The following is an 18,862-nucleotide window of genomic DNA, read 5'->3' as shown; positions in this document are numbered from 1 at the left end:
GGACGCCGTAGTGGAGGGCTCCGGATAATTTCGACCCCCTGGGGTTCTTTAACGTGCACTGACATCGCACAGTACACGGGCCTCTAGCATTTCGCCTCCACCGCGCGGTCGGGACTGAACCCGCGTCTTGCGGGTCAGCAGCCGAGCGCCATAACAGCTCAGTCGCCGAGGCGACTGTCCGCTATTAGCAGTCCAACGTTATAAAAGCATAAACGTCAAATCGCGACGCAGAAAGCCGCTCGGCAAAATTAAAAGGCGGCATAAACAAGGAAAATGTAGCTAGTAGCTCACTCACTTACATATACGCATATCAAAGGGCATGGTCAGACTCCAAGGCAGCATGCGAGAAGGAAGACTCACTTCGTTGAAGCGCTTGATCAGTGCCTGCACGGTCCGGTCCTTCTCGCCCGCGTTGAAGGTGGCCGCCTTTCCGCTGAGGTCGACGGTCACCTGGCGAATGTAGTGGACCGGGCTGACACTGTAGAAGAGCTCGTACTCGACATCGGTAAGCCGCACAGCCACCTCTTCGGGAAAATGCAGCAGGCCTTGCAGCCTTTCCAGCTCTTCCTTGTAGATGGTGGCTCGCTCCAGACCGTGCACCGAAACCATGTTGCGGTGGCTTTCTGCGGGGGTGGCCACAGCATCGGCACCGTGTATGTTGGGCGCAGGACAAGATTGTAAAGTTTCATTAAGGCAGATACATCCGCGAATTAAAAAAATAATGTGGATTAGCCAGCTCAGCTAATCCAGGATATACAAAGCGAAAGATGTCGGCGTTCACTGTGTTCATTGGCGTTGGCATTGACATTGACCTTGTTCTAGACGGCAATGGCTTTGAGCAAAGGAAGGGCGCATAACTGGCCCCCTGGATATGCGAACGCCTCATTCGTGCTTTGATACATGTAGCGGTGGTGAGAGAGAGATGTGGCCTGAATGCATTAGCGCTGACAGCGTTGTGGCTGACATGCGGCACTGCAGCAATAGCTAGGCCGCAGCGTTCATTTGGTGATCAATCTCTCGCGATAAACCCTTAACTGCATGCCACTTCCCAGGGTGGCAGGGAGGGCGCGCTGCCTATCCAGTGTGGGGAACGCAATCAAAGGAGGCTTCTGCAGTTGGACACCAACGCCACGTACATGAAAGCGAGGTTGAGGTCTCCACTGACCCACGGAGTCTGTTGGGCGGCTTTCCTTTCGTGAAAATGAACGGCCTTTGCAAAGTTGTCAACGCCATGAACTCTATGAACGCCGTGGGCTGTCTTGTTTTGTTTCGTTTTTGAGGAAAGGAAATGACACAGTAACCGTCTCACATATCTCGTTGGACACCTGAACCGCCCCGTAAAGGAAGGGATAAAGGAGGGAGGGAAAGAAGAAAGAGAAAAGTGAAAGTTGCATTTCGAGGAAAGGCGCGGCGCTGCGCAGCGGCGGAACACCTGTGGCTCGGTGCTACTTGTGGCGCATGCGCAGTGGTGACTAGGGAGCGAGAGAGAAATATCCGCGGCGAGGCGCGCGTTGTGACGTCATGTGCCTCCTTGGAGTACCGCCACGGCGAAATCGCAAGTTCGTGGCCAGTAAAGCTTTCGCTTTAAAAAAAGAGAAGCGTTGCACAGGGCGCCAGCACCATCACCGAACAGGACCTTGGCACGACGGCTTCTACCAGAAAGCGCCAACGACATCTGTCAAGCGGATATGTGCGAGACAACGAGGCGTGCTGCAAGAAAAACAGCGTCCCTGCCTTTCCTGCCACAAACCAACAGCCGATGCGTACAGCCGAGTATCAATACACCCGCAACAACCAGAGTCTAAGACTCAGTCACCGCAGAACAGCGTTCGCCCTAGAAGCGCTGAGTTCGAACCAAAGTCGTCGCGTTTGCAAGCTCAGGGCGTTAACGACTGCGTTTTTATGGAGGAAAAACGCTAAGGCGCCCGTGTGCTGTGCGATGTCAGTGCACGTTAAAGATCCTCAGGTGGTCAAAATTATTCCGGAGCCCTCCACTACGGCACCTCTTCCTTCCTTTCTGCTTTCACTCCCTCCTTTATCCCTTCCCTTATGGCGCGGTTCAGGTGTCCAACGATATATGAGACAGATACTGCGCCATTTCCTTTCCCCCCAAAACCAGTTATTATTATATTATTATTATTATTATTATTATTATTATTATTATTATTATTATTATTATTATTATTATTATTATTATTATTATTAACGAACGACTGGGGTGCCGGTGCGGCAAGCTGCGATGAATAAATGGATGCCCTGCAGACTTCTTCAAAACGCGGTGCTGTCATTCTGTCCCGAAAAGTAACTGCAGGACAGTGTTCCCATATATAGGAACACTAACACTACTGGCCGCCAGCGCCCTCGGCGATAACTGTGGCCGGAACTATAAACTCCGGCGTCACGCCCGGGCCATTGTGCGGGACGCACCCATGTGTTTTTCATGGAGCAGTTGTGACGTTGGTTTTCCTCCTCCTCCACATTCCCCTCCGAATGTCGCCCACGACTTGGTACCGAGGCATAAACAGGGGCAGTAGGAATGGGAGGACGATTTTGCGCAAAGGCAAGGCTCCGTCCACTCGCGCTAGAAACTCTGCGGAAAATCTGAAATAAACTCCTCGAATTTCGCGGACGGCCTGCAATCGGTAAAAAAGAAAATGGCCCCGCAGACAATTCTGCACTGCTGCGCAAGGAACATGATGGTGGACGCAATTCAATTCGTCAGAAGGTGCATTCGCAAGTTTGTCGCATTACGGCAACGTCTGTCATGAGTGGTTCTAGCACAAAGAACAAGAAAGAATTAACGCCTATCTTAGGCTTTATTGACACGTGCATACGCATCGCTCAAGCGTAGCCTGTTTTAATCACGTTTTGACGAGCGTTCATCGCACTGGCTGGTAAGGCCGTCTTGATATCGGATTCTTTCTATTCTTTTTAGATGTTTCATTTCTTTCATGCATCACAATGCTAGTGAATAAAACAGCTCATCATGGGCCTCTTGAACACGTTGTGCAGATAATTTGGCCGCAACACTTAAGGTGCAAATAGCTGGAACGAAGACGCAGTCTTTGCAGTAAGTGCGCTCATGTGGCGAAATTTAGTGCGTGCGGGTTTCTACGAATCATCGAACGGAACCAAGCCCCGAAAAAAACGAGCTCACACGCGCAAAAAAATATTGAGGTGTGTAGTATATGCGACCCTGTCTAGCGTCAAACCACAAGCAAGCTTCAAATCTCGGAAATGACCACCTTCGGAAGCGTACGTGTGCTACTATTGGGAGCGCAAAAAAGAACGAGGACAGGTTACATGTTGCACAGCCTCCCAACATTATCTGTGACAAAGTGAAATAAATCTGACAGTTTTTTTTTTCTCGCACGATTCAACCATCCTACCCTTCTTTTTCAAAATCTTGAGTGGATGCAGGGAATGCGTTTTGCGCGTAGGTCTGCGATTATACCAGTGGGTAGTTCGAGGTCAATGCTTGCACTCGTTTTCATCTCGTATTTTTTTGCGGTGCTTTCGTGTACGTATTAGTTGAGCGTGATAAAATGACGGAAGTAAAGTTTGCAAAACTCTCTATTTGAAATTAGAACTTATGTTTTGCACCGTCTACATGCACATTCTAGCCTGTACAGCACCAGCGAGGGAAAATGCGACAGGTGTATACGCTTGGACATATTAGCGATGCACGAGCATGTTGCGAGACTCCTCTTAACAAGGACAGTTCTGTGCACCCCTTGAAAGCATCGCGCGCACCACCATGAAGCGTAAGATACCCTGAATATTCTAAAACTGCGCCAGACCTGAATTATATTCGCATATTTGGGTGAAATGACCGTAGACATTAACTAAGACCCAGACGTACGTTTTCAACTCTTTCTATTCAGCCGCATTGCGCCCGTGTGGAACAGAGGCAGCCATTTGTTGCAAGATAAGGCTTTGAGAAAGGCGGCGTGCCAAAAAAATAAGCATGACTACGAGTCGTGAAGCTCATGCATAAAAGAGAGAAGCATTCGGCTGGATCGGCCAGCGACCGTTTGTTAAAAGCGACTGGCTCGAATTACCGCCATTAAGCTCCCTTACGCGCTGAGCCAAGTGAATAGATGAACCACGGAGACATTTATGAAAAGAAGAAAAAAAAACACGCTTTGGCGTCCCGCTAAAGCTTGTTAGTTCGGAGCGGCCTCCGGGGGCAAATGAATTATGCACTGCGTTGGGCCTCGGCGTTTAACTTGACGACTCTGGACGGCCCAAAGCTGATTAAATAGATGCATGTGTGGGTCGGGCGCTGGACGCACAATCGTATCGCTGGCGACGCGCGTAAACAAACCCCCTCGCAGGTATACGACGACCGCAACGACCGCGGAAGCAGCTCGCCCTGCAGTCAGCGAGGCCAGGAATGATTCAGGAAACGCCAGTTTTTGTCCGCATACATGCATGCCGTGCAGCAATGAAGCGTCAGACGCGGAAGGAGTTAAGACAGCAGTTTCTGGGGTGGCTCACCCCTGTAGTCCGGACTAGCGTAATCTCTTCACCCAGCGTCTGCAGCGAGATAGATTAATGCGCATACCGTGGGGTCACATCGTAAAGAATGTTTGGCTCGAATGGTTGAACCTCGATGGTTTTAGGTTGCACCCGGTCAGGTTAAATTGGTAAGGTTTATATCTGAAACACAGCCTTTCATAAACTATTTCCAGCTTGAAAAGATATAAAAGACACAACGAGATTAATTAGAAGCGCATATTGGCATAACAGTAAGTGAGGACAAATTCACCATAACGAAAGCACCTGCTAGCTGGGCAAACAAATGCATACACGTAATTTTTTTTTCTGTTTTTCATAAAGATCGGCCCCATTTTGCAACGATTCGTTATTAGATTCGTTCCTGTTGTCGCGCCGCTTTTGGTATAATAGAGACGGTGACACACAGTTGCTTACTAGCTATCAGCCGCGGATGGTAGCGACCATCAATCGCCGGGCGATTGATTCAATCGGATACAAGAATCGTTGCAAAGTAAGGCTCCTGAAAAAAAAGGACTTGGTATCGAAACCTATAGCACGTAACCATTACCGCCGCTTCAAAGTGCTGAATGTCCACGCTTAGCGCAGCACAGCAGCGCTTCAGCAGTCAGCGGCTGGGATCAGCAGCTTAGATGGCAGCGCAGCGGGCGTTAATTTCTTCCTATAGCTCCCATCAGTGTTTACGTAAGCAAGCTGTATACGTGACCGACTAGCGTCCATTCGCTGGCAAATCGTGGAAACCGAAGAAGTAATACACGCACCAAGAATGTATATTCGCAAATTCGTACGCAGGACGCGAAGCCGGGAGCGATAATCGTCCTCGAGCGTGGTTCTTGGTGGCTGTTTTGGTCAGAGACTGAAGGGGCTGTCAGTTCCCCCGGGAATAGCTCCGGTCACCGCAGGGCGATAGACGTACTGTCACGAAGGATGGAAACCGAGTTTGGTGTCCAGTGCCCGATCGAGGGTGCTCGGGGATGGCTATCCGGATGACTTCAGAAAACTCCAAAACTATTCCTTATTTAAAGCACTTCCTTACGTAGGAAAGAAAGTTCGCGCCAGCTGTTCGCGCAACGCTTTGGTCTCATAGTGCGCAGGGAAAGACGAACACACGAAAGAGGAGAAAGAGCGAGGGTAAGCGCATTTATTAACACCAGTTGTGGTGCCTGTTGCCGTGCTGTTGTTCTCCCAGCTCTCTCATGACGTGTCGCACTAAAAGGAACCGCGAAGCGAGTTCGCGGAGTTCGGCCAGAGCTGGACGCGGAGGAAGGAAGAGACAAGGTAGCTGTCTTCCCTACTGAAAAATGGGCACAGCTTTGAACGGGTCAGCAAATAGGATTACGGCACATTTGGTTTGGCTTCATAGGTCTAAAGCCCCAAAGCGACTCAGGCTATGAGGGACGCCGTAGTGGAGGGATCCGGGCAATTTAAAACACCTGGGGTTATACAGGGTGTTTCACATTAGACTTTCCACTGTTTTTAAAACTAAGCTTTTTGAGCTAGAAGTGCACTTTTTTCGGCATAGCATTGTCAGCGACGTAACACATAAGAATACAGCTAAGACGTGCTAACTACCAGACTGGTTAATTAATATTGAATAGTTAACTAATACAGTTTGGCTCCTTAAATAACGAGAGGCATGTAACCTACCGTAAGTAATACACATATCAGTTTTTTTTGAATTTCCGAAACGCGGTTACCCTCGGCGCTGTGGCCTAACAATTCCCATATCGACGAGTTACGTGCACTGGAGAGGTTACTTTGCCTGCAAGCTTCTCGAAAACGCGTTTATTTTGGCGCAATGCAGCCAAAAATTATTGGGCCACAGCGCCGAGGGTAACCAACCGCGTTTTAGAAATCGTAAAAACTGATATTGCTTACACGCCTTTCAGTAATTAAGGGGCCTAACAATAACAGTTAACAAGTTAACTATTCAATATTAGTCAACCAACCTGCTAGTTAGCACGTCTTATTTGTGTTCTGAAGTACTACATTGCTGACAATGCTATAACAAAAAAAAGCGCTCTTGTAACTCAAAGAGCCTATTTTTAAAAGTTGCGGAAAGTCCTAGGTGAAACACCTCGTAAAACCTGCACTGACGTCGCACAGTACACGGGTTTCTAACATTTCGCCTCCATCGAAATGCGATCACCGCGGCCGGGATCGAACCCGCGACTTTCGAGCACTGTGCAATGTCTGTGCATGTTATAAAAACTTGAAGCATTCGAGTACGCAAATGCTTATGGACGCTTTTGCACGCGTGCTACAATTAGTACAGCGGCTTGGAAATGAACAAGTTAGCAATTAGCGAACAGAAGAGTCAGCGTCGCTTCTCTCAGAGACCTCCTCGTTCAGCGGTATTTGCCACTTGCTGACCACATTTGCTTTCGCGCCGAGGGGTACGCGAACTTCGCCGAAAAGATCGTTGCATGTAACCCACAGTTACTGAGAGCCACAGACTGAACTCCATACAGCTGAAATCAGCAAAATCAGGAATTTAAGGGGCAGAAAAATCCTGCCCAAATGTAAGCTTCGCATTTTTCAGCAGCTAAGTACAAAGTGGAAGTCCGAAGCCTTCAGGCGCGAAAGTGCGTAAGATTACAGCTCCCTCCTGTAAAACATTGAAGCGTTTCGTAATTTACTCTAAGCGCTGTCTGCTGTGCGGGGAAAAGCAGGTATGACTTCAAAGCGGAAAAAAGAAAGACAAGAGAGGAATCCGAAGACTGCTGCATGTCTTAGAAAATGGAGTTCTTTTCACGTCCGGTGCATTTCTTTCTGCATTTTTTTTATGATCACGAGACAAGCATTGCTGAACGGTCAGAAATTGGGCTTTCCAAACGGGAAATTTGTTTTCCTCCAGAAGGCGAGGGTTCGTTGAACCTTTAAGTCTCGCCATTTTGACACACGCACACAGACACACAGAGTGCAGAGCAAGAAGTCCGCGAAGTTAATAAATAAAACAAGGGTCTCGCTAAGAAAATTCTCCCCTTAACGAATGAGACCAAACGCAGTATAGGCAGACGCGCTCCGCCGCCTTAATCTCCCACGCTAAAATTAAAGCGGAATGAGCCATTTCGCGCGGGGTTCACCTTGCGCAATGTTCCCGGGAACCTTGCGCAAGGTTCTTGCAAACCTCGCGCGCGCGAGATTCACCTGTGAACCAACCTCGCGCGGTTCAAAGTCGCCGAGAATGGTTTCGCAAGAAACAGAGGCGATTCGCTGCGGGAAAGGAGGAGGCTGGCCGGGACCTCGATTCTCTTCAACATTCCCCTCCCCCCGCCCTTCTTTTTTTGCGGAGTTCTCCTGAGCGAACGCAAGGAAGGGCTTCGCTTTTCTTCCGGCGGGCTTGTCCCATTAGCTTCACGAGCGCATCGGTAAACGTTGCGGGCTGCGAGCGCCGCATTCTGCAACGTTTATTACTGAGTTGCGCCTATTTAAAGGAGGATATCCGCCGTTTTTATATCCCCGATTTCATTTTTCAGGAGACAGCTTATGAGTAACGCCAGCCAAGGGTGTAAAAAAAATGCCACAGGGTGTGGGAACGATATTTGTGCACAGCGCCTATAGCTGCCTGTCGCATTGAGCAAGCGAGAGCAGGGTTTTACCTCGTACTGATCAAATCAATTACTCAAGACCAAAAATTTAATTTTTAACTGCCAGAAAAACTCGCAAGATTTGAATCGCAAGGCCGTAAAGGGCCGAAAAAAATATTGCGTGATTTATATATATAAATAAAAGCCTTATTCTTAGCGTTTTTTTTTAACTGCACTGTTTATGGCAAATCCACGCGATGGCGGAGGCGTGATAACGCTTGGGTAAATAAAGGCGAAAATAATAAAGTAAGACAGTCGATGACTGATGGATATTTGTGTGTCAGTATGCTGCGTGACATTACCTGGGAGGCACTTCTTGAATAAGGGGCGGGTGTTAAAATGGCATTTCAAGTTTTCGCTTTGCCAGATTTTAAGAAATTGGCATAACACGCGTCAAAACACTGGTTATTTGCATCAAGTCATAGTGAAGACAAAAAAATCTACAGGCGATGGCAGGCACGTGGAACCTTCGTTGTGAGCGCGAGCTCACGTGAGTGGACATGTGAATGGGCACTCTCGTACAGTGGAAAATACCACGATCTTTTTCTCGCAGTGCGATGCAAGCAGTAAAACGTTTGCAAGTCATTTCTTTGGCAACTGGTTTCGGTTGGTTTCATGGCGTTTAACGTCCCAAAGCGACTCAGGCTATGAGGGACGCCGTAGTGAAGGGCTCCGTAAATTTCGACCACCTGGGGTTCTTTAACGTGCACTGACATCGCACGGGACACGGGCCTCTGGTATTTCGCCTCCATCGAAATTCGACCGCCGCGGCAGGGATCGAACCCGCGTCTTTCGGGCCAGCAACCGAGCGCCATAACCAGTGAGCCACCACGGCTCTTTGCCAAACTGGACAGTAATTTGCTTCTTGCCTGAAGCTCTTCATTTGAATGGAAGATCATATACGTCATTAACTGCGAATTCCACTGAGAATGCGAACATTTAACAAGTTTTATTCCGGAGGAATGACTTCAAATGTCTTCCCTTCTGTAATATACGGAGCCCTCACGTATACTCCTACGCTGAGTTTAGGGCTCGTGCCTTTACGCAGCTTCTACTCCCCAACGAAATGCGCAAAATAAGAACCTTTTTCAATTAATTTCGTTCGATATCGTCACCTCAAGCCATTAAGAACGCGATGCACTGGCGAGCGAAGACCATCGCTTTGCGCTGATGGCGCGGTGTGCTTACAACTGAATTTGGGCGCTCTCACTTATGCCCGACCTCCAGCACGATCCAAAACGTCGTTGAGAATGTGCATGACTGCGACGCAGAGTTAAACCCCGTAGATCCGCTTGCGGCAGCGGTGCAGGCGTTTTGGGGAAGAACAAAGAGCTTTATCTACAGAGCCACCGCGTTGGTATCAGCTTTGGTCTGCGATGCAGTTAGCTTATCGCTGTGTACTTGGCATAATCGCCATCTCAACGCATCACCGGGGTTGCGGCCTCACACGTAGCAGCCGGCGAACGCCTTCTCGTCCTTTGTGCCTCTCTCCCCCCATATCCCCTTGCAGCACTTTTTCTCCTTGAGTCGATTCTCCAGCGGTGGAGGGAATAAAGTTTGTCCGTGAGTATATTTCTTTCCTCTATGAAGTGAAGTCCAACATTTCATTTTTCTAGCTCGCTTACTAACGGCGATTTTCTCATTCGCCTGCTGCCGTTTTCCGAGCCAACCGCAGCTGATGCTGTATTTACACATTGTAATGTGGGTGTAATGTTTTTATGCGAAGTATGAAAAGGCGCTCTCTTAAAGCCTTGTCGCCACATGGCTTGTACAGAATTATTCTGTCGAGCTGCTGGAAGAGAATTTTTTTTAGATAGATTAAGAATTACAGTCGTGTTGACAGCTGCGAGATAGCAAGGGTACCATGCATTAGGCTGAATGTGTACCCAGAGCCTAACCTTATAGATGGCGCTGACTTGCTGCGCAGAGCACCGTCGGCGCGCTATAGACAAGGCTGCTCACCACTGCACAAACAGCCACGTTTCCAGGCCTCGTTCGAGCGAAGAGAATTCAATGCCTGGGCGCGCGGTTCCCGCAAACTTCAGCTACTGTGTTATCGTTCGCAGCACTAGCTGGCTTCAGACGAAGGGGCAAAAGATTGAAAGCGACGACCATTTTGATGATCCTGCAAATAGCGCTTGCATGAGCTCGCCTGGCCAGACGTAGTATCCTGCGGTTGTGGCAATGGCACCAACTGTGCCTCTCTTTGCCCCAATGTGGCGCTCCAGGTAGGCTGTTGACGTCACATGAATATCCCGCATAGCATGAGTTTCAAAGACGCGGCAGGCGAGGCCTTCACGTGGGGTGCACTAGCCCTGAAGATTTCAACCTTGCATGGCAAGCGCCATGCCCTTGACACATTGGTTTCTTTTACGCCTGCATAGCCACTCTCTGTCGCTGTTCACATTTTGACACCGGCTCGTTGCTGAGTCCTACAAGGCATATACGCACTCTCCACTCCTCGTCAATCTCCTCTCGTCACTCCTGTTCACCCCCCAAACTTGAGTTACCTGCTATTTGCTGCTTCGAAGACGCCAGATAAATTAATCGTAAATGGAAAGAGGAGAGCGCCTTCCTGCCGCTTTCATCCTTTCTTCCTCTCCCCTTTCCAGATACTGGCCCGCGGAAGACAAGTCTGCCAATGCGAACCGCGTATAGAGATGAGTTCGAGACCCTTACCACGTAGGTTTTCCCGCACCGCTACACGGGAACACGTGACTGCGTGCGGGCCGCTTTCTCAACGTTTGCGCCAAAGCTGCACGTCGCGTGATCGTGGCGGCCGTTATCGGTGCTATCGGGCGTGCTCTTGCCTAGTCTCTTCTATTTTTCGCCGTGAGATTTACCGGCAATTGTTCGCAAAAGTGGGGGTGTGCTCAGCTGCTATCTTCATCCCTCTTACGTCATCCCTCTCAAATGACGTGCACAGACATACGTCATGAGATTGAGTGGCAATTCTGTGAACTCCGTTGCAGTATGCGAACGCGCTATGGCTGCTCCCGGGACTCTCTCCTTTTTTTTTTCTTGTGCATTTGAGTGTGCGGAGAATTTGATGCTATTGTCGGCAGAACAGTATCAAAAACGAAAAGGAGAATGGAGATTAGAACACTACATTTCGGAGCAAACGGGTCAGAAATAAGAATATTAAAAATCGCAGTGGAAACCTCGGCCGCCATAGAAAAACTAATTATTTCAGGAGGTAAATACTTTAGCCATGGGTGTTGTCGGCGCTTCAGGCGTTCAAGTTTAAGACGATGCTGGTCATGAAATAAATTACTACGCTTTCATTTCACTCGTTGATTTATTCAACGGGTTGCATTAAATAAATTTTAATCGGCACTCAAAACAGGAATAAAAGTAATATTGCACAACCCTAGCAAGAATTTATTTAGAACCACTACGCCAACAACACGCGCATGCATCCACGTTAGTCTACGCACGCACGAATGCGCGCGCATGCGCCATGGATCTAACAGCGGTGTCGGCGTATCACTAATTGGCAATTCTCTGTACACAGGCGTTTGGTAGGTGACTGCAGCTTTCCAACGTAGCGGGTGTCTTGCAAATATGGTGCAATGCGTCTTCAGTGAAGGGCCGAGTGCGCGCCAGCAGTGCTTGACAGGCCACACCAGCCGCTGTCATTGCTTTAAGCGTGGCTTCCCTTCAGAACAACACGCGATTATACGCTTTCGTTCGTGTTCTGCTGCGCTGGAAAGTGCGCGGCTCGGCTCGAAGCTTAAAGAGGATGCCCACATGAGCATGCTCCGTTCCGTTTATTGCCTGCTGCCTACGTGCGCATCTGCTTCGGGATTTTTGCACGTGCGCAAATTCTACAGCACAGCTACTTCCTGTGCTCACAGCTAAGTAACTGTAACCAAAAAGTGCGAGCGCCGCAACACGCAATCGCTATTTTTGTGTCCTGCTAGTACCAGCCACGATCTATGCGGTATATGATACCGGTATATTGGTATTCCCCTTTTCGTTGCGTCATATTAGTCTCTGCAGCCAAGGAGAACCGACATAAGCAACCAGCCAGACTTCTGTGCGGGCGCACGCGCTAGCCACGACAAGGAATGCGTACAGCACGTAACGGTATGTGTCACTAACTGTGCTACAGAAAACACGCGAATACTTTGCCCTCGCGGGAGCGAGTGTCACGCTAGTAACTGAACGATTCGAATGTACCTGTCGACTAGAGAGGAAAGCTCCGAGGAGGAGGAAATGTCACATGGTCATCCGCGATTATTTTGATGGTGACACTGGTGGGTCATGCACTGTTGTGGTCACATTTCTTGAGGAGATGTCATCGAAACGCTCCCTCAGTTTACCGCTGGGCAGCTACAGTCTTGGTCAAAAGTCTTCGTGCCAAAGGTTTTTTGCATGGGGCACATAATGGAACTATCAGGGCACCATTAAAGACCTAAGAGCCTTGCAATGCTGCAGAAGGATTCTTGTCGTGGTAAAGAAGATTTCTGCTTGACTTGTGTTTTAGATGATCCTCTACGAAGAGAATTCTCGGAACAATCATTTCGCGACAGTTGAACGCAGTGGCCTGAAGACTTTTGACGAGGGGTGTACGTAATCATCAGCCTGATGCTACTAAATTGCTATTTGTAATAATCTCGCATGCTGCGCTGTGCTTTTCTAACATTTTTTTTCCCCTGAGAAGTGACTTACAGTAGACACTGTTCTGGAACAGACGAGAAATACTGGAAGACAGGCAAACTGAAAAGTGAGACCTTTGCTCGTAGCAGCTGAACTAATTCGCAGCGCGACGTGTCAGCAGAGTGAAACTGGGCTGTATACACATGAACACTTCAGTTGGCAGGAAAACAGATTTAAGTGGTCGGCGTTGCCCAACCATTCGTGGCAGGCCCAGACGAAGGTATACCATGACGATGCAACTGAACAGGTACGCTTCCACGAGCCCTCGCCCAAGAGAATCGTTTACGGTCAACAAGCTCGCGGCGAAAACTCGTTAGAAGGTGCAGCAGGATCGCTACCGGTTTAAAGACGGCCAGATAGCACGACATCACCGTGCTGGGCTTCTGGCGGCTAGAAGTGGCCTGTTCACACCTGCGACTGCTTGCACGGGCAAGGGAAGGAATGCTGCAGGCCGCGTCTAGCCGTCACAAAAGGAGGACGCTACTGGGTGGGGGTCGCCCGCTGACCTTTGTCGAGCTCTTCGCGTGTGGTGATGAGGTGCTCATCCAGGAAGCGCGCGTCCAGGTCCTGCATGATCTCCCAGAGCACCGAGCTGATGGAGCGCAGCGACTGGGCCGCCACGAAGGACCACTTGGTGCCGCGGAATTCGAGCACCAGTCGGTCGTGCGAGCGGCCCCCGCCGGCGCGCCACTGCTGCAGCTCGCTCGTGTGCTGCGACTTGGCCAGCACCAGCGTCTTGCTGTCCAGCAGAACCACGTGCTCGATGCCGATGCCCAGGACGCGGTGCGCCTGCGGCGACGAAGACACCGGCCGCTCAACGCCCGCTCGCCGCGCATGGAAGGCGACAATTAGACGCGGATGGAAGGCTCCTCGGCGCGTCATTAGCGCAGCCGCCAAGGCCAACGGTACGCGCCTCGGATCGGCCTGCACGTGACCTCCCGCATCTTGACGCGCGGTCATGCGCGCTCCCCGAAGGGTCGCAACGCGTCCCGCGGGAGAGGCGGAAAAAAACAGCGGGATGAGGCGCCGGTACGCATACTTAGAAAAAAATCCGCTCGCGTGCAGCGCAGCGCCCAACGGAAGAGCAGAACACTTACAGTACGCCGCAGCAAAGACACGGCTCGGTTACAATCCTGAGCGCTGGCCAGCTCTCCTTGGGCAGCGTCAGTGGGCGAGGCCCATTTGTGTCACCTCACCGACCGCAGACAGGAGGGCCGCCACAAATGAGGCGCGCTATAATGCGCCTTCCGAAATCCCTGCGGCCTAGCTCGCGTAGGGCCACTGGGGGCCTTAGCTTTGGCGTCACTGCACAGTTCTAGTGATGCAGATACATAGCATGAGAACCGCTATCTCTGGCCGATATCGCTGATACGTTTCACTCCTGCAATACACTCCTGCAATCGGCGAGTGAAAGCTGGCGAGAGCATTTATGGAGGAACATGTGGAAACTCAAACGCGTTTCCTTCAGGTTAGGTTGTAGATTTCACTGGGGTGGTTTAGTAAATTGGACTTTCAAAGGTATGCACTTGTGCGCAATTAATATCCGTCGTTTCAAAAGTTGTAGGCAGCTCTATGGGATCTCAAGTGCTGATATGAAACGATTACGCCTTTCGCCGCTCCCATGAGCAGGTTCATTATTGCTTGAATTACTGAGGATCGTGGATTCGTACGGAGCCGCATTGGTAAGTTTCTGTACGTTCTTATAATTTGCCTGCCATCCTCTGTTCCGCGGTCCGTGTCGCGAGTGCGTTTCGAAACCACATGTAACCACTGTGAAGCCCCATGGTGAAATAACTGCGGTGCTGCTTATATTAGTCACATGTGAAAATCTGCGGCTCAGCTCTAAGTAAATATGAAACGTTGGAGGGCGACGTAACAAAAAAGCCCAATTGTGGCTTCATTGGGACTGTGCACACTTGGACGTGGAAGGCGCGGCACATAGACTACATTCCATGACACCAACACAGGCAAATACGAAACGCGTTACCAACAAAATAGGCATTATGTATCCATCACATTTAATGACCAATGTAGGCATATGCGATGTCAATTTCTACGGCACCAAAAAATGTCAAACATGCGCGCAATAACGCTGGACTAAGGTGTTACGAAAAATACTCATATTACAATGCAGTGCCAACTAGTCGGCACTGGTCTCTAGACTCGAATACACAATAGAGAACAACGCGGTAGCAAAACTGTACCATGTAACACACGCAATTAAAGCTGCATCCGTTACGGGGCGCGCACAGTTAATAGGCTTCAACGGGCACCTGGGCCAAGGAGGCGCGAAGCGACAGCGGTTCGCCATTGGCTGTCGCCGCAGCGTGGCTTCGGAGGCGGCGCACTCACCCGCTTCTTTGTCTTGCCTCGGAGCAGCTCTTTCACCTGGAATACGTGGCAGCCGTAGGAAGGCAGCCGCTTGCATGTCTGGATGTAGAGTCTCTTGAGGTGGATCTCGCTCTCGTACAGCGGTGAGTGGAACAGCTTGCGCTTCTGCTCCTGCGTGGCCGACGAGAGAGGGCCCGCGCGCGAGCTTTTGCGGCCGTGCCTGCTTCATTGTGTACACTGTGCACAAGTCGCGAAATACCCGCAGGCGTCGCGATTCAGGACGCGGCGCCTCAACTGGCGCAAAATTCGGAAGCTATACAGACCGCCGAGTCGGCCTTGACAATAAAGACTATCTCTTCTGCTCACATGGTTGGATCTAAAAAAAAAGGAGAACGAGAAAGGGAGGGCGACCGCCCTGGCGGCAAAATTTTCGATTTAAGAACTACACCCATGCCCTTATTCCATCGCGAATAATCGCATCCGCCTCACATGCGGGAGGTGCTGGGTTCGATCCCGAGTGCTGCCGGGTACCCACCGGCGATACAATGGGTACAAGCTTTCCCCTGGTCTGGTGCTGAGCTTCTTTAAGGTGAAATGCTTGGGAAATGGGTCTTTGACCCCACCATGAGAAATGGCAAAAAGGGCCACAAATGGGCTTCTACCGCACGATGCGGATCTAAGGTTGTTGACGGCGGAACTTGTCGCTTACCCGTCAGAGCAACTGTAAGCGACAAGTTCCGCCGTCAACAACCTTAGATCCGCATCGTGCGGTAGAAGCCCATTTGTGGCCCTTTTTGCCATTTCTCATGGTGGGGTCAAAGACCCATTTCCCAAGCATTACACCCCAAAGAAGCCCAGCACCAGACCAGGGGAAAGCTTGTACCCATTGTATCACCGGTGGGTACCCGGCGGCACTCGGGATCGAACCCCCCCCTCCTCCCCAACCCAACCCTCATCCCTTACCCAGCCTCCCACTCCAACAGTTGTCTGTTGCCACTGCTAAGGAAAGTTGAACCATCGCAGCATGTCTGGGGCTGCAAGAGAACCGGAGTTTCGCTTTAAAGGGACACTGAGGAGAACTCTATCATTTTTTTTTGCTAGCAAAATCTGATAGTTCGGCATTTCATGGCTTTGTTGCCGCTTGTCCGGGCGCGAGAGATGCATTTATTTCAAAGAAATTTGGATTCGAAGATGAAAAAGTTTTTCCCGCCGCTGGGATTCAAACTCAGGGAACTCTTATGACGCCACGGCAACTCTTATGACGTCTCAGAACGGAGTGACGTGATACGTGACGTAAACGCAGACTCCGTGATTTCTGACAGCTAGCGGTGCGGTGCGCAACCTTCCTTTGCCAGCCTCAGAGATTCGTGGCTTCCATGAAGTAAGGAAAATTCTTCCAAGGTGGCGCCTCTTGTCCTAAAAAGTCATCACGCTTGTACTTGCGAGATTGGCCTGTGGCGGCGACACCTGTATTTTGGTTCTTGCTATATTCTACATTACAAGAGCTTTGTTTTCAGGAAGAGTGGCGTTTTTGTGATCAGGAGCTGCTATTCTATCGATACAAGCCAACTTCAATTTCTCCTCAGTGTCCCTTTAAAACTCCCCGCATGCGCATAATGTGGAACCGGGAGAAGAAAACAAGACCAAGAATAAAACGTATAAAATAGCGAGAAAAAGGAAGATAAAAGGGAAAATTAAAACTCGGCATGGGGTGGCGAGCCGAGTGCTGCGCCACTCCACTTTTGTGCGCATGCGCACACGCATTGAAGGAAGCTGTGCGCTCGCGTCGTGGGGAAAATACAGAGCGTCGGTTGCCGCGTGCAGGCAGCGCGCGCTGTTTGTGGCAACCCTTTTGATGGTAGCGGCAACACCAGCTATCTCCTATAGGCGCCTGTGGGAGGATGGCGATCTGCGGTTTTCCTCCGCGCCGTACAGTTTTGCGAAAACGCCTGACGCTCGCGAAAGTGAGCCACAAGAGCGCGTTCGTGTCGACACCAGGGAGACCTAAATATGGAAAGAGTACAGTGCACTGCTGGAGAGTGTGGTCTCCTTCGCACTCGGGGCACTGTCGTGACACTTCTGCGAAAAGGGAACGTGGCCGCAAAAAGGCCGCGGTAACAAAGCCGTCAAACAAGCAAACGCTCGTCTCCCTTTACGGGCACGGGGAAATGCGGGATGAAAACAAAAAGAAAAAAGACGAAACGTTCCTCGAACCCCGTTTTTATTTTTTCGCCTTTCTCCGGCGAAGAACATTTTTTTTCTCGGTCGGCGGATAATGACGCTAGAATCCCTGCCTCGCGTGTCTGGACCCAATAGAGTGGAGCACATTTTCGGGAGGGTGACTGTCGCGCCTCCCGCTTTCTTCGGATCAGGCAGCTGCATCGCTAATGGAGGCTTCGCGGGGGGGGGGGGGGGGGGGGGGGGGGCGAAATTCCAGTGAAGCCAGAATAACCTAACTGAACTGCGGGCGATGCCCAAAGACAAAGAGGTCTGACTTCACTGCTGCCGCTGGCCAGAGCTCGAGCTAGTTTACAGAAACGCGAGGAATCTTCCGGGAGACGCGTTGGGGAGGAATTCAAAACAGAGGAGAGGTGCGACTCTTGACTTGCATACATCGACATTTTATGCCAGATTAAAAAAAAGCAAAGGTGAAGTGTTTTACAGTCTTCGGAGTATTAATTTGCCTGCTCAAAAGGTCACACGGTCAAGGTAATTTCAGTGGGGCTTTTTTTTATTTTGAAGCGGAAGATCGACAATAGTTTTAAGAAAATTTGGGTTTTTTGTTGAGCTCCGCGCTGCAGTGACAGCTGCAACACTTAGTGTTTCACTGCGTATTCAAAATCGACGCAGTGTACACAGAACCTGAAATATGTATTTATTACAAAGGATGAGAGGGAGGCTCTTGGCGTCAGCTTTAACTGAGTACTGCTGGTTACTTGCGACACTCGCGGATTTAAAATGCCGCATTCTACAGTCATGCGTCGTGAACGACATGTTAATACGCATGCTGTAAAAGAGCTGCCTCGCTGGATTTTCATCTGGATCCGAATCCAGCATTGATTTCGATTTATTTTGCTAATGGTAGAATTTTCCTGTCGGGAAAACTTCGGGAATTGTACTAAGACAAAACGTTGTTGAGATGCAGCAAGAAGACAAAGGAAAAAAAAGCACTGTGATCACTAATCATTGCGTGTGCGAGGGTAGACGGACGACACTGTACACGTTTTGCTAAGAGCAAACAGCAGGCCCTCTGTTGAAGATTATTTGCTGTTTATAGCGACACGAACATCAGGTGTTTCAAGGGCAGTTCCCAGCATGCAGCAGCAGCCACTTGGGAAGTGGTATGTGCGCCTTTGACAAACGATTTGCCTCTTCAATGCTTCAGAGTATGGAAACCGTGCTGCCGTTAATGTTATTATATCGTTCTGTCTTTACGACGCACTCAAACGCGCCTTTATCCTCTAACTGCTCTCTATTGTTTCCTGAAGGCTGTCAAGCTGCAGCGCTTTGCTGCCGTGGCAACACAGGTGACGAACGCTTGTGGAAAGTACCGCAGTATACCGTTACCTAGGCGGCACGGCCGCCGTAGTGATACTCAGACGTTTACTTTCTACTTCGAGGTAAGACGCGGCTGGAGCTCCGCCCGCGCGGTTTAGTGGCTATTCCTACCATTTCAGGAAGAATAAGTAAGCCATAAACTCTGCACAATGCGCACGTGCGTATTAGACACGACCGAAGACCCCCTGCCGGCGGTTTCGTTG

At 50.0% G+C, this 18,862-nt stretch overlaps 1 protein-coding gene across 2 annotated transcripts in view; it reads right to left on the bottom strand.

Moving 5' to 3' along the window:
* The window catches only part of LOC144112865 (uncharacterized), a 565,400-nt gene that overhangs the window by 58,047 nt on the left and 488,491 nt on the right, over window positions 1-18,862 (bottom strand). For both annotated transcript variants that reach the window (XM_077645681.1, XM_077645682.1), the window contains exons 19-21: window positions 15,123-15,272; window positions 13,277-13,559; window positions 361-623 (exon numbers count right to left, since the gene is read on the bottom strand). In XM_077645681.1, coding sequence (XP_077501807.1) covers window positions 361-623; window positions 13,277-13,559; window positions 15,123-15,272 — 696 coding nt within the window. The remainder of the gene's footprint in view (window positions 1-360; window positions 624-13,276; window positions 13,560-15,122; window positions 15,273-18,862) is intronic.

This window comes from Amblyomma americanum, chromosome 1, assembly GCF_052857255.1.
Source record: "Amblyomma americanum isolate KBUSLIRL-KWMA chromosome 1, ASM5285725v1, whole genome shotgun sequence".
In the NCBI taxonomy this organism is placed as follows: Eukaryota; Metazoa; Arthropoda; class Arachnida; order Ixodida; family Ixodidae; genus Amblyomma; species Amblyomma americanum.
The sequence above is the reverse complement of the archived record's forward strand: the minus strand, read 5'-3'. Positions and strand labels throughout refer to the sequence as shown.